Raw genomic sequence first — 16088 nt, forward strand, 5'->3', positions numbered from 1 at the left:
ACACAATATTTAGACCGAGACACATAATTTGCTTTCTACGGTCCCACTTTGTTTTCATAGATGATGGATAAATAAATGATAACTTATGAGAATGAAAACGACAAGGTCACAATGAACGACATAAACTAGGAAAACATCAATGTCTCTTATAAACGACAACGTCATGCAAAAAGACCGCGCATCCTACGGCGTAACTTTCCAAAAACGACAACTTATAAACGACAAAGTTATGAAGACGACGTCAAATTCTTTTATTGAAGCGCAAACGACGTCAAGTTGTTCATTAGTGAACGCTTTACAATACAAATGACAATACAAATGAAAGAATCTACAGCGTCTACTATAAATGAAAGAATCTACAGAGTCTACTATAAATGAAAGAATCTACAGAGTAGACTACATATTACAATACAAATGACAACAACATAATCAAACGACGCCATATATATTATATAAAGGACGAGATCTTTAAAAGTAAACGACTTATGGAAATTGCAACAGCCGTCTCCTAATCAATTCGATATTCAGCTATGTTGTTCATTAGTGAACGCTTTGGTTTAGAGAAAAGAAAAATAAACATATATAAATGGTTTGTTTGCGAGGCTTCTGTTCAAAAAGTAGTTAGAAAATCGACGTCACATATCAACGACAGCCAACAATGCATCTGTAATCAGAGATTGACAACTCTCATATTGACGACACTGCCATGAAAAAAATATATATTGCAGGTGAAAAGGAGAATGTGTTAAGAACGACAAATCTCAAGAAAACAACGACGTCGCTTACAGGCGACTACAACAATAATAAAACGACAAAATTAGAAAAAACGACAGAAATAGATCAGAACGACAACAATTAGGTAAAACGACAACATCTTACAAGGATGAGAGATGACGGGTGATTAAATGCTTGCAATAGCGAAAAAAATAGTTGAAAATCTCGCGAGGCATGGAATTTTTCTGAAGATTTTGAAATGAGTTCCAAACATGCCCATTAATCATGCATATATATTTATTTATAATTTGAAACGACTACAAGTTTGTCTCTTAGAGTAAGAACTAGTTAAAGAACACGTGCTATGAAATGAATTTTGAAAGAATAGATGGATGTGTGTAAAGAAAGTGCTCTGCTATATTTCACACATGAATAATACAAAACCAAAAGCAAGTTTATATACAATACTTTGTCTAACGGCTATATGCTAACCAACCGTAATAGTAATATAAGAAGGGAAAGAATGATTCCTAAAGGAAACAAATCATTTCCTGAAACCAAGCATTAAGGCATATTAATTCTAGATGGTGTGAATCCATGAGAGACAGCTATGCATTGTGCTAAGTTTGCAGTAGGAGAGTTGACTCTTTTCTTGGTGTCTATCAGCATCTCATGATTTGACTTGGTATCTCGTTGATTTGGAACTGATTTGGTAAAGATCTTTATCACTATGCACGTGAAAGTAATCGTGTATTAAGTTTTAATTGTCGTGTTATTTATAAAAACATATAAAAGCCTAAAAAAAATTAATTTTTTTTTTAAAAAAAAAGTTTTAGGGCAAGTAGGTAAAAAAAAAAAAGGGGAAAAAAGGACTAAAATGAAAGGAAAACAAAACCTTAGGGAGTAAAAAAAATTGTAGCAATGCAGGTACTGTTCACTATATAATTAGAATATTAAATAAATATATTATAATTTATAACTATATTATAAATTAATATGAAGAGTAATTATGAAAAAAAAAAAAAGAATTTAGAATGACCATTCCTCTTATACGAGGAATGAATAATGATTCACTCAAAATGGGTGAATGACCATTCCTTTTGAATTATCATTCATTTCTTATAAATTCAACCAAACATCAAATTAAAATTTCATTTTATTCTATTCAATTCCTTTCTACCCAACCAAACACACTCTAACTTTTTCGAAAGAGAGAATAGAATAAAAAATAGAAAAGAAAGTTTGTGTTTGTAAGAAAAAGATATTTTCCGCCGAAAAATGAACACTTGGGGAAAAACAGTATCTCCAAACGACAAACACTAAAGTAAAAGAGCAATATAACCCCAAACGACAAAAATGAAAAAAGAGAGACATATCTTGGAAACGACAATGCCACTTATAAACGACGATATGACAACAATGTAATAAATCGAATACATACATATATATGTGCGCGCCGCATACATATAAAGACGAATTGTCTAGGCAGAAAGTGATACCTCTATAACAAAAGACAGAAATTTAGAAAACGACAAGCTCAGAGAAAACGACAGTGTATTAAAAACTACAATGTTAAAAAGCTACAATGAGATAAGAAACGACGTTGTTTTAAAAACCACAACGTCTTCGAAAATGACATCTTCGCTATAACAGTCATAAAAAACGTAAAGACCAAAAAGCTAATAAAACATATGATTATTCTTACGGATACCTTAATTTACCCCTTAAATTTTTAAAATTTATTTTGCTTTTTAAATTTTAAATTATTTTCTTTAAAGCCCTTTTTATAAGAATATCTAAAATGAAATGAAAAAAGAGGAGATTAAGTATAGTTATATGGTCTTTATCTATTTTTAAATATAAATTTAAATAAAAGGTCATGTTACTTTGTTATTCTCGTTTTTTCTATCAGTTTTTAATAAAAATCACCATAGAAGAAGTTAAGCGTGAATAATTCACAATTTAAAAGGTAAAGTCGAGTTTTTAAAATTTAGAGGTAAATGAAGAGTGATTTTAAAATTTAGAGATATCACTCATAATAATCCTAAACAAAACATTATTACTTTTGAAAAAGAATCAATTTCTGAAAACGACAACACTTGAAAAACTGTAATGTTGTAGTAAACTTCACCCAAAAAACGACATTAAGTATAATTAAAACGACAAGACTCAATAATAGAATAATGCGCTTTTCTAATATCTAATCTCATTTAATAATTTATTATTGTTTTGAAAACTAAGAAAATACAAAATTAAAAAGAAAAATTTTAAATGAGATTAAAAAGAAAGAGTTTTATTAATCTTTAAAATGGTGTACAAATAAAAGGATTTTAGTGCCTATTTATAAAAAAAATTTAGCACTATTCATTATTATTATTATTATTACGATAACTTACGGTTGTTATTTTAACTGTTTGGTACAGGGCACAGTAACTTCTGATTGATTGGTATAATAAGTTTGACATATTAAAATAATAATTTTGACTGATTGAAATAATAATTTTAACTGATTTATATAATAATTTTAATTGAGGTGGATAATTATTATTTATAATAAATATCTAATAAATATATATATATTTTTTTTCAAAAAACAATTTCTTTTGTAACATCACGATACCAAGGTATAGATTAAGACAGCAATACACCCGATCACGCCACTCTCAAACGCAAATCTGTTTTCCAAAAAAAAAAGAAAAAGAAGAAAAAGAGGAAGAAAGAGGAAGAACTCTATCTCTCTGCCAGAAAATGGCTCAGCCCTCGCCGGAAAACCTGATCCTCGTCGACGTAGAGCCGAACGGGATCGCCTCCGTCACGATCAACTGCCCAAAGTCGCTGAACTCGCTGACGAAGGCCATGATGACGGACCTCGCGCAGGCGTTCAAGGCCCTGGACCGCAACGAGTCGGTCAGGGTCATCGTTCTGTCCGGGGCGGGTTGAGCATTCTGCTCCGGCGTGGACCTGACAGCGGCGAAGGACGTTTTCAAGGGCGACGTGAAGGACTTGGGGGCGGACCCGGTGGCGCAGATGGAGCGGTGCCGGAAGCCGATATCGGCGCTGTGAACGGGTTTGCCGTCACGGCGGGGTTTGAGATCGCACTCGCCTGCGATATTTTGATCGCTGCCAAAGGAGCTAAGTTTATTGATACTCACGCAAGGTAATTTGTGAATTTTCAGTGCTGAAGTTGATTTTTTGAGCTTAATTTCGATTTTGAGCTGCAATATGGACCGGAGATTCTGATTTGTGTTGAGATCGTGATGTTTAAAATGAGTGGTTTTTATCAAGTGAAGTGGAAAAGCTTGGAATTTGATGCGAAAAGGACCATGTGTAATGTGTGATTTTCTTGCCCAAGTGAATATTGGGCGCTTAATTTCGGGCTTGAGCTGAAACTTGATGACGAAGTTTTGATTTTTGTTAAGTGAAACTTTTTTGCTCAAATAAAGGAAAAGTTCGGAACTTGATGGAAAAAGCCATGTTTTTTTAGTACTTTGATCAGTGTAACTATATTCAAGTTAGATAGTTGTGTTTTTCTTGCTTAAGTGGATATTTGGATAGATATTCAAAACTTTGGTTTAAAAAGCGGGTTTTTTTCTTTCCTTTTTTTTTTTTTTTTTTGTTAATATGTGATGTCCAAAAATAAGTAATTTTAATCGAATAAAGGGGAAAAGGTTAGGAATTTGATGTAAAAAGCCATGTTTTTGGGTACTTGATTTTGTATTTTCTAGCCTAAGGTGTATATTTTGCGCTTAACTTGTGTATTTAAGCTGTATTTAATTGTGAATTGTTTCTGTTGGCGATGAAAAGACTTTTCGTTGTGTGTGTGCCTGTGGTGTTCTAAAATGCATACTTGGCAAACGTAGCAAAAACTCAGCAAAGGGGTGCTTTGATTCAAGGGTTTTGTTTCAATGGTTCTGCATGATTCAAACCATGGTTTTTGGTTCTGCTACAGTGTTTTCTCTCACAATAAATTTAAATTTCAAACGTCAGAATCATGAACTATGGTTTGAACTCATGAACTAAACGGACCCTTGTATTTCTACTTATTTGTATTGTGCGGGGAATGGCAGCTATGGATGCTGTAAACAATATGAGCTTGATAGGTTGTTGTTAAACTTGCCGTCACATCTCCAAAAAGTCAACAGATTGGACTCATATAAAGTTGCAATTCCCTTTTCTCATCAACCCTTTTCCTGTTTTTCTTTTTCAAGCACAGGTTCTCTGAATGGTATATGAGCACATTTATTTATTTGTATGTTTTATCAAAATGGTGACCAATTGAATTGTTTGTTTTCCTTCTCATTTATATTCCTCTTGAGCGCTTTGCATTTGGAAATATGTGTTTTAGTTCTCGTATCCCTTGAATGTTTTGACTGAATCTGTTTGTGCCATCTCATTCGTTGAAAACTTCTTGCAGATTTGGGATATTTCCTTCATGGGGACTCTCTCAAAAGCTTTCGCGCATTATAGGACCCAACAAAGCTCGTGAGGTATCACTAACAGCCACGCCTCTGACTGCAGAGGTAGCTGAGAGATTAGGCGTCGTGAACCATGTTGTTGAAGAAGGTCAACTATTGAATAAAGTCCGAGAAGTTGCAGAGGCAATTATTAGAAATAATCAGGATTTGGTGTTGAGATACAAGGCAGTCATAAATGATGGCCTCAAGCTGGACCTGGGTCATGCTCTTTCACTGGAAAAGGTGCCTTTTTTATTTTTTTATTTTTACTTTTGTTTGCAGCCTTTGGCAGTCGATCGCTTTACAAGCTGAATGAAAGTTTAGTGCTATTAATGGTCTCAATCAATTTTCTCTGTATCTCTTCCTTTCAAAATCTTATGCTCTCATAGAATAGGCAGTACTTGGATTACAAATTTTATGAACGTTAGATGCATAATATCAGAATCATAAATGGGCCTTATCCTCAATTGTGGCCTGCCATATTTGCTTGGTAGATTGATTATGTACTGTATTTTTAAAGTAAATACAAGAAGATAACTTAAAACTAAAAGAGAGAGAACAACTAACATCAAGGAAAACAAGAGCATACCAAGTTACCGACTAAGTTGGTATCCACTAGCAATCCTATTCAATGCCAAGCTTCCCACTCTAGATCTATTAGAGTAATAAAGAAGATAATTACAATGTATCAAAATGTGGATGCTAAAAAAAAAAAAAAGAAGCAATACCTGCATTGAAAATTGTCAAAAGGATAACTCTCCAATGGAATCGGACGAGATCTAAACTAAGCACTTTAGCCCAAAGATGCCTCATAAAAAACCTTAGACAGTAAAACTGTATAGGGAAAACCCATCCAAGGAAAAAGAGTGCATGATCTATCTTCTCTTCCCTAATGGTTGAAGTTGAAGACTCCGAACCCTGTCCATTGAAAACATCTCCTTATCAAGCATTCTTGAACCTGTAGAAACAGAGCCGTTCCTTATCTCTCTTCTAGTAATCAAGTTCAAGCACATCTGCAGAGAAGAAAACCAGTTGCTTTGGTGCAATATAGTAAAAGTGCAACCAAGTTCCCTTTTTCTGTTGATCTTTGTTTTCAGGAGAGGGCTCATGACTACTACAATGGAATGACCAAAGAGCAGTTCAAGAAGATGCAGGAATTTAAAGCGGGTCGCGGCTCAAAAAAACCTTCTTCCAAGTTGTAGTAGAATGTTGGCTAACATTGTAATGACCAAAGAGCAGTTCAAGAAGATGCAGGAATTTAAAGCGGGTCGCGGCTCAAAAAAACCTTCTTCCAAGTTGTAGTAGAATGTTGGCTAATGTGTTTCTCTTCTGTTGTAGAAAATAAACGGGTGCGTTTGTTTCTGTTTTTGTTTCCTTTTTTTACGTTTTTCGAGGCTAAAAAATGAAAACGCGTACGTAAAACGCGTTTGGTACAAAATTTTTTAAAAAACAAAAACAAAAACGTTTTTGTCGTTTTCTGAAAATCTGAAAACGGATTAAATCCTTTTTTCATTTTCCTTTTCATTTTCTCCCTTCATTCTTCTCTCTCTTCCCCGCGCAGCTCAGAAGCAAATCCAGCATTTCTCCAAGTCTCCATAGCTCTCTCTCTCTCTCTCTCCCTCTCTCTCTCTCTCTATTTCTATTTCTCAGATATGGTTCGGTTCAAAGCGTCTCTGAAGAAGTCTTGAATCGCTAAGATTGGAACTTTTTCTCGAGCATGAAGTGGTCGCCATGGCAGAGCATGAAGTGGTCACCGTGGCAGAGCATAAAAAGCGGAGGAGAAACGAAGAAGCTCCAGGTGAAGGTGAGCCGATTGGAGCTTTGAGGTTTCGAGTGTGAACTGGAGGAGAGAGAAAGCTGTGGCGCTTGAGGTCAAATGGAGAGGCCCTGACAATAACAAGCCCGGACTGATATTGGTTCCGTTCTTCCACCGGAGATCGTGGCTGAGGCAGAGGAATTTCACCGCCAGGAGATCAAGATTCCGCCAAGGAGAAGCCGTCGTGTGGGACGATGAGTTTACAAACATCTGCAAATTTCCGTTTGGCTCTGATTGGAATTTGGATTTCAGGCTGTTATATGTAAGTTGTAATCAATCAATATATAAATATGATATCGATGAAATGTTTGATGATCGAATCTGGAATTGGAATTGGAATTGGTACAGGGAGAGAGAGGAATCGGAGAGTAAAATGGCGGTTGCGGGGAAGTTGTCGACGAATCTTAGCAGAGACGGCGGAGAGAGTGAGATTGAGAGAGAGCTTCCTATGGGTTTGTTCGGACATTGGAGTTTTATTTGGCTTCTTGAATTTTGTTTGGAGTTTGGGAGTTTCTGATTGTTTTGTATAGAGACAGTGCGAAATGGATTTCAGAGTTTTATTATTTATTTAATATATTTTAATTTTAAATATTTTATTACATGTTTTTAAAATTAGACTACCAAACACAATTTTAGTTTTTTTAAAACTAAAATCAATCTCAGAATAAAACTATCAAACGCATTTTCAGAAATGATTTCAAAATGAAAATGAAAACGTTTTCATTTTTATTTTCATACAAAAAATAAAATTATTTTAGACACACCCATGACATGTTTCGGCAGCCATAAGGTGCTACATTATGTTGTGCTAAAGGGTCATGTGGACTTTGTTAATCAATACAAGTGAACACCTGTTATACGGTTTCCTTTGACCAAATTAATAAAAAAGTTTCTAAGTTATTTATGAAGTCGAATTTATTGCTCGAGTTGGATATAAGCAAATAAGAGTGTGTGTCCACAGTTATAATATGTGGTTGTCAAATATCTAGGTGATGAAGTCCTCTATTTAAATATACCACTCTCAAAAGTCAAAACTTGTGCTTCCTTCTTGTAATTAAAATGAGAAAATTATTGAACTTATTTTTAGAGTGTGTGAATTTTGAATTTTATCGAATACTCTAGATTAATATCCTTTTGATTAATATTATTATTTGCCCAAAAAAGATATTAATCAAGAGATAAAATTCACGTATGGTACTCTTTAAAGATATTTGTCTCTTTTTTCCTAATAAAATATCATTTTGTAGTAATCCCCAATGCCATTGAAAAACAAAAATCTCTTCCTAATGCCCTCTTTCCACACGCCACCTCTCCCATACAAAAATCTCCAACATTTTCTCAACCACCCACATGTATGGTCAAAATATTTTGAAATGGGAATTGATGACTTAATGGTGTGAATGTGAAACTCATCAATTTGGTGTGTTTTTGTCTTACAATCAGTCTCTTTTTTCCACTCTCTAGATTATGCTAATCTCTGTCCATTTTCTTACGTTTCTGGCTGATATTTCTTTTTCCACATTTCTCCTAGCTTTGTCATAGCGTGTTTGATTAGGTGGAAGTTTTTTTTGGCGTCAACATATTGTTCTCAAATGTTTGGCAAACTAAAGCAACTTCCTTACACAATTTCTAGCAGTGTTATTTGAGTGTGGCCTAACTAAAGTAGTATTGCAACTTAATTAACATGTTTTTCACTACTTTCTTTGAAAGAGTCTACGTTTTGTCTTCTTAATAAACAAATCTGAGTCCTTTGATATAAATGAAGTTAAAATCAGCCAATTTTTAGTTAGTACTACAAATATACATTCCTCTGTTTGTAGAAAACTTAGTTCCAGAAAGTTCTCTTTTGCTTTAGTTATGGCTGCCCCTTCTTGTGCTCCTACCTCCCTGATGAAAAAAACATATGATGTTTTCATAAGTTTCAGAGGTGAGGACACTCGTAATGATTTCACTAGCCATTTTAATGCTGCTTTGTGTCGAAAGAAAGTTAAAGCCTACATAGACGAGGATCGTCTTGAGAAAGGAGAGGAAATTTCATCTTCGCTTTTGAGCGCAATTCAGGAGTCAAAGATTTGTGTGGTCGTTTTATCGGGGAATTATGCTTCTTCTTCGTGGTGCTTAACTGAACTCGCTCACATCCTCAGATGCAAAGGGGTAAACAAGCAGCTCGTTGTTCCTGTTTTTTACCATGTCGATCCATCAGACATACGACAACAACGAAACAGCTATGCGGCGGCGTTTGCCAAGCATGAAACTCGCTTTGAGGATGAAAAGGTGCAAATGTGGAGAAATTCTTTGAAAGAAGCAGGCAATATGTGTGGATGGCATGTACCTGTCACTAGGTATGCTACTCTTTATCTTTTGGTATTTAGTTTTGATTTCATTAGAGATTTATGTTATTTCTGGATAACGGCTATTTTCCTTTACTAATATTTAAGTTTTAGCAGTATCATGGATTTTATTTTGACTTAGTTTCCTTGTTAGTTATTTCGTTTGCCTAAAAGTAGGATAGCTTGTAATTGAATTACAGACTTTAGGATGATCATAAATGACTTTAGGCTTCTTCGCTTGGTTGGTAGCGCTTGGGAAACTAAACACTTGTGACTGGGTTCAGGAAAGAAACCCTCATATGGCTATGCCAGCTCTCTGTGGCTCGGTTTTGATAGAAAGTTTGGCTGGTTTGAATTTAAATGGCATGTGTTGTGGAAAGTATGGTTCTATCCGTCCTTTGGACCTTGTGGTTGGAAAGAAACGCGAGAATTTTTTTGGGAAAAGGTTGAGAAAGCAAACTTCACAGCTTCTTTATGGGCTGCATCTGACAAAGCTTATAAGGGTTTCCCCTTTTCTTTGGTTGTAATGAACTGGAAGGATCTAATAGGCTCCATAAGCTTCTTGATTTTTTTGTAGTACTTGTATCTTGTTTTTGTTCTTTTTGGCGAGGATACGTAATCCTCTTTTTTGTCATTGATTCATTTACTCAATATTTTCTCTTCTTGAGTTTGAGTTGTCTTTAGAATTCTCTCCCTTGTTTTCTCTAATCTTGTCTTTTGGTTACGCATAGAAGCATACAAGAAAAGAAAAAACAACCACAAGCTTGAAGCTTTTTATTTGGTTTGAATGTTCTTGTCGTTCATTAATTTTCTTTTGTCAAGTGTAAAAGTTGGGTGATATTAATTGTCAACGCTCTTCATTATCCATATTTGTGGTGTATAATTGGCTTCTTGTCTCTGTTATTACATTAAATACGCAGTATTTTGACATCAATTTGCTTTGAATAAAAAAAAAAAAAAAAGAATACAAAAACAAAAGACTACAAGTGAAATACAGTTTTGCAAAACGTTGATAGGATTATGATAGTTATCTTAGGACTTGGTTATCAATATAATAAGTGGTTAGTCGATGATAGGCTCCGAGAAGTTAGTTGGTTAGGTGATTGTTTAGTGTTGCTACTTGTTAGTATTCTCTTAAGCATTATCAGTTGTTAGAGGGATTAGTAGTATAAACGGAAGAGGTTAGCAGTCAGTGGGAGTTATGGACTGATTTGTGAGAGTTTGGGGAAACCCTTGGGAGAGTGCAGCCTCTCGAATGCTGCTGGTTACTGAGTATTGTAGTTAGCTTAGTAGTTCTTATTTGTTCATCTTTTCATTGTTATTCAATAAAGATAATTTCTTCCCTGTTCATTCTTAAGAATTGGTGAGGTTCTTATCAAACTTCCCTCCTTTCCTGATAAAGAGCCCACTCATGCAAAATAGCTTTGTGACCATTGGTTGTTAGCCTTTTGCTTCGTATGCAAGATAAATTAATCAATTTCATGCAAGGCATTTGATGTATATGTTTTATTGGTTCTTACTAATTCTACTTTTTTGTTGTGTGTGATAGATCCAAGTCTAAAGCAGTTGAGGAAATTGTCGAAGACATTCTAAAAAAGTTGGATAACATGTCTTCTAAAGATGATTTCAAGAATCTGGTTGGAATTGATCAACGGCTTCAGAGAATTGAACAATTGCTGTATTTCAACTTGTTAGATGTTCGTATTATAGGCATTTGGGGCATGGGCGGCATTGGAAAAACAACCCTCGCTGAGGTCATACTAAATCGCTTTGCTCATCAGTTTGAAAGTAGTTGTTTGCTTCGGAACATCAAGTCAAAGCCACATAAACTTGACAAGTTACAAAAGAAACTTTTCTCTGAGTTGTTGGAGGAGCATGTAGAAAATGTCAATCAATTTGTAAAGGATAGGCTTCAGCGTACGAAGGTGCTTGTCATCCTTGATGATGTAGATGATGTAGAGCAATTAGAATATTTGGTTAGAGATCGCGATTGGTTTGGTCATGGGAGTAGAATCATCATAACAACTAGAGATAAGCAGGTATTGAATAATATTCTTGCTGATGGAATATATGAGGTTGATGAACTAAATTTCGATGAAGCTCGTCAACTATTTTATACTAAAGCATTTAAACAAAACACTCCCTCACAAGTTTATGTAGAAATTTCAAAACTTGTGGTGACTAAGTATGCTAAAGGCGTTCCCTTAGCCCTTAAAATTTTGGGTTGTCACCTTTATTCCAAAAGCGTAGAAGAATGGGAAAGTGAACTGAGAAAGTTGGAAAATATTCCCCACGACAAAGTCCAGAATGTATTGAAAATAAGTTACGATGGACTAAGTTACGATGAGAAAAATCTATTTCTCGATATTGCATTTTTCTTTACTGGTGCGGAACAAGATGTTGCAAAAAGAATTCTTGATAGTTATCGTTTGGGTGTGGCTATGGGAATCAGAGTTCTGATCGACAAGTCTCTCATAACTATTGACCGTTCCAACCGGCTGTCAATGCATGATTTGGTACAAGGTATGGGCATTGAAATTGCTCGTCAACAATCTCCTGATGAGCCTGGAGAGCGTAGTAGGCTATGGTTTGCTGAAGATGTTTGTAATGTCTTGAAAAATAATACAGTGAGTACCATGTACACTAAAGTTTCCATACTCTGTGTTTCTCTGTTGCATGCTTATATTTGCATTTTGTCAATTTCAGGGGACCAAAAAAATTCAAGGAATGTCCATGGACATGTCCAAAATTAGTGCTGCCATAAGCCTGGGACCTAAAGTTTTCAAAACAATGTGCAATCTAAAATTTCTCAAGTTTCATGATCATATTTGTGTTGAGAGCAAACTACACTTTCCAGAAGGCCTTAAATATCTTCCTGATCAGCTCAGATATCTTCACTGGGATAATTGTTCTCTAAAGACTTTGCCTCTAAAATTTTGCCCCCAAAATCTTGTTGAGCTGCATTTGACTAACAGCAAGCTAAAGAAACTCTGGGATGGCGTTCTGGTATGATTTAGTTTCGACTGGTTCTAAATATCTAGTGTAAATTGGCATGATATTATTTACTTTTTTTTTTTCTTTCGTGACAGCATATCGAGAGCTTAACATTTCTAAATCTTAAAGAATCTGAGAACCTTACTGAAATTCCAGACCTCTCTTGGGCACTAAATTTGAAAAAAATAGATTTGAGTCACTGTACACATCTCGAGGATCTTCCAAGCAGCATTGGCAAGTTGGAGTCACTGCAGTTTCTAGATTTATACGGCTGCTCAAACTTTGACAAGTTTCCAACACTTCCAAAGAATATAAGAAATTTGGATATGGCTGAGACTGCAATACAGAATGTTCCCCCATCAATTGAGCATCTCTCTCATCTCCTGGTGTTTGATTTAACAGATTGCAAAAGGCTCAATAGCCTTCCGACCAACTTCTTTAAGTTAAAATCTCTCCGACAGCTTTATCTCAAATGTTGTATTGGATTAGAGTACTTGCCAGAAATTTTGGAGCCCATGGAACATCTGGTAGTGTTTGAGATGCAAAAATCGGGGATTAGACAGTTGCCCTTGTCAATCAAAAAAGTAGTTGGGATTACAAGTTTAGAACTGCAAAACACCAGTATATTTGAAATACCTGATTCGCTCTTCTCTTTACTCACATTAGAATCATTAGATCTCTCTGAAACAAATATTATTAAAATACCTGAAAGCATCAAACTTTCCAAGTTGAGATCCTTGGACGTAAGTTGTTGCAAGTTCCTTCAATCAATACCCGAACTTCCGTTGTCCATAAAGCGAGTTAATGCACGGGGATGCACATCCTTGGTGATGGTGTCAAATTCATGGAGTCTACTCGCAGAAGAGCGTACTCAAAACTTGTGCTGTATGTTTTCAATTTCATTTGATGGTTGCTTAAAATTGGATCGCAAGAACATCATAACTGAATTTCAGATCAGAGCTCTATCCACTACAAAGTTTTTAGTACCACCGAGACGTAAGGTATATATGTATTCTTTCTCTTGTATAAATAAACAATTGATTAACTTTCATGTTTGATATTTCTCTGCTGCTTAAAGTTGGATCATAAGAACATCATGACTGAGTTTCAAATTAAAACTTTGCCCGCTACAAGGGAACTTGAAGTATTCAGAAGTGATAAGAGATATCTCTTCTTTCTCTGGCTAAAATACATGTTTATTTTGGTATTTGTTATTTCAGGGTTGGTTAAAGTTGGATAACAAGAAAATCATGAGTAAATTTTCGGCTGCCAGTTTGCGCACCGAAATACTACATGAAGTACCTAGACCTGAAAAGGTACATCTCATCTTTCAATTTTCAAGATAAATGAACTAGTTTTCATATTTGAAGTTAACATGATCTGTTTATGGGACAGGATAGGCATTTGGCTCAGCATGAAGTTCTTGTTTGTTATCCAGGAGATGAAATTCCAGAGTGGTTTTGCTATCAAAATGTGGGATGTTCAATAAACATGAAGCTTCCTCCACTCTGGTATACTTCCAACTACTTCTTGGGTTTTGGCTTTTGCTTTGTTGTCGAAAATGCCCATAATCGCGATCATGAAAAGGAGGTATATTTGAACTGGGAAATCTATTACAAAACCAACTATGATTATGTAAGACACTACCAATGTGTCTTGGGGTCCACATGGTATGGAAGCAGTCAGGACATAAACCAGGTGGTAATGACCACACATGTGGATATCGGTGCATTTGACTTTGATGCATTAATAGAGATGTCATTTCATTTTAGTTTTAGTGATCCATCAAAAAGCATAAAAAGGAGTGGAATCCGGCTGCTATGTCTCCGAGACGCAATTGAATTTGGAATCGCCAGTGTCATTACAGACGAGCTGCAACCAAATGGATTTTGGAAGAATATATTATATTATTTACATGGTTTTCCGGTATTCCAATCTAGGCAACAACTTTGTGAGAAGTTGTTGAGTTCCAATATACAACAGAGGTACAAGGAATTATGGCTGATGCTTGCTTGGGACTTTTTGCCGGTACGAGAAGTTGTTAATCGTCAAATGGATGTGGCAGACACAACTTGCCCACTCTGCGGTATGATTTTGGAAAGTGCTACCCATCTATTTCTGTATTGTCAGAGTGTTCGACCACTTTGGTTCATGTCGCGATGGTGTCTCCACACAAATTCCCTCATCTGTGATTCCATGGCTTCTTTTCTTGAAATGGTGTTATTTGGTGATCCAAACTCAAACATGCATTTCGATGTGGAATTTTTACTTTATGCTTCTATACTCGTTGATGCTATTTGGCTTGCAAGGAATAAGCTCATTCGTGACGCGAAGGGGTGTAACATTGCGGATATCCATAACTCTGTCCAAGCTAAATTCAATCATGTAACAATTCAGCTCAACCATCATGGCTCTTGTAACTCTGTTTCTAGAGCTATTGTGAAGGACTCCTATATGATTGATCCATATCCTAAGAGAGCTAAACTTTCCGATTCCCTTTGACTAGTTACTGCCATTTCTCAACTTGATTGGAGGTAATTATATATTGAATTCTCTATTTTTCGTAAAATATTCCACTTATTGTAGAATTTCATGATTTTTTATTTCCTTAATTATCCCAAACTAAGACAGAAGGGAAGGCTATAGGATGAAACTAACGCTGTTTTTTTCGAGCCCTAAAAGGTATCGGTTGATGTGATCTATAATACTGATCTCTAATACGGTATAAAAGAGAATCTCATCGGTATTGTGGTCATGTTATCGACTTAATCAAGTTCTATTAATTTTATATGTAAATACAAATTTCATTACGATATGATTTTGATGTGATTTGTCAATACAGTACAATACCGATATTCTGTGGTCATGATATCGGTTTTATATTCTGTTGTACTGCAGAGCCTTTACAACCTGAGGGCTAGGAAGGTTGTTGTGGTGAATGTGGGACCCATTGGATGTATACCATATCAGAGAGATACAAATCCTGCGGCTGGGGACAGCTGTGTGGAACTCCCAAATCAGCTAGCAAAGTCATTCAACACCCAATTGAAGAGCCTTGTTTCAGAACTCAGCACCACTCTTGAGGGATCAAAGTTTGTTTATGCAGATGTTTATAACATTGTCCAAGATATCATTGACAACTACAAAACATATGGTGTGAATACTCGTCGATACTCGCCACATCACATCTGAATCATACTAAAATTAAAAAAATGCAAATTTAACAGAACTTGATAGAAATCAAACGGTCGAATACTGTACATATAGTATTGATAAGAGTCTTAAACCATTTTGTGACAGGTTTTGAGAATCAAAATTCTGCATGCTGCTACAGTGCTGGGAGATTTGGAGGTTTGATTCCATGTGGGGCCCCATCAAAGGTGTGTTTGGACAGATCAAAATATGTGTTTTGGGACGCATACCATCCGTCTGATGCAGCTAATGTTATAATTGCAAAGCGTCTATTGGATAGAGACTCTTCTGGCATTTCACCTGTGAACGTTTGCCAACTTTGCCAATCTTGAATCTTGATCCACCAACTCCAATCCAAAATTAATGAAATAAAATTTGTATCATGTTATATCATTACATTTCTATATTTAATAACCAACCACCATAGTATATATAACAAATATTGTTATGATTCATCCATATAAGATGTAAAAGTAAACAATATAAAAAAAAAACAACGTAATATGACAGTATTGAACATAACGTTTGACGTAACATTATAATCATTCAATGTAAACACACGTTGTCTTTTTGGTGTATATACATTAA

At 35.4% G+C, this 16088-nt stretch overlaps 2 protein-coding genes across 3 annotated transcripts; both read left to right on the forward strand.

Annotated features, from left to right (window-relative positions):
- Positions 1 to 8809: 8809 nt before the first annotated feature.
- On the forward strand, positions 8810 to 15285 carry LOC21392595 (disease resistance-like protein DSC1). Of its 2 annotated transcripts, XM_024174474.1 has the most exons (7): positions 8810 to 9326; positions 10864 to 11941; positions 12021 to 12320; positions 12404 to 13309; positions 13529 to 13624; positions 13704 to 14842; positions 15207 to 15285. In XM_024174474.1, the coding sequence occupies exons 1-6, from the start codon at positions 8842 to 8844 to the stop codon at positions 14808 to 14810; spliced, it is 3972 nt and encodes a 1323-aa protein (XP_024030242.1). In that variant the 5' UTR covers positions 8810 to 8841; the 3' UTR covers positions 14811 to 14842; positions 15207 to 15285. The 2 variants fall into 2 exon arrangements, with proteins under 2 accessions (XP_024030242.1, XP_024030243.1); XM_024174475.1 differs by lacking the exon at positions 15207 to 15285 and having other exon boundaries at positions 13709 to 13794.
- On the forward strand, positions 15174 to 15916 carry LOC21392596 (GDSL esterase/lipase At4g16230). The gene is made up of 2 exons (XM_010111670.2): positions 15174 to 15462; positions 15609 to 15916. Exons 1-2 carry the CDS (start codon positions 15174 to 15176, stop codon positions 15830 to 15832), a joined length of 513 nt encoding a protein of 170 aa, XP_010109972.1. The 3' UTR covers positions 15833 to 15916.
- The last annotated feature ends 172 nt before the right edge of the window (positions 15917 to 16088 follow it).

Source organism: Morus notabilis, unplaced genomic scaffold, assembly GCF_000414095.1.
Source record: "Morus notabilis unplaced genomic scaffold, ASM41409v2 Scaffold1296, whole genome shotgun sequence".
Taxonomy (NCBI): Eukaryota; Viridiplantae; Streptophyta; class Magnoliopsida; order Rosales; family Moraceae; genus Morus; species Morus notabilis.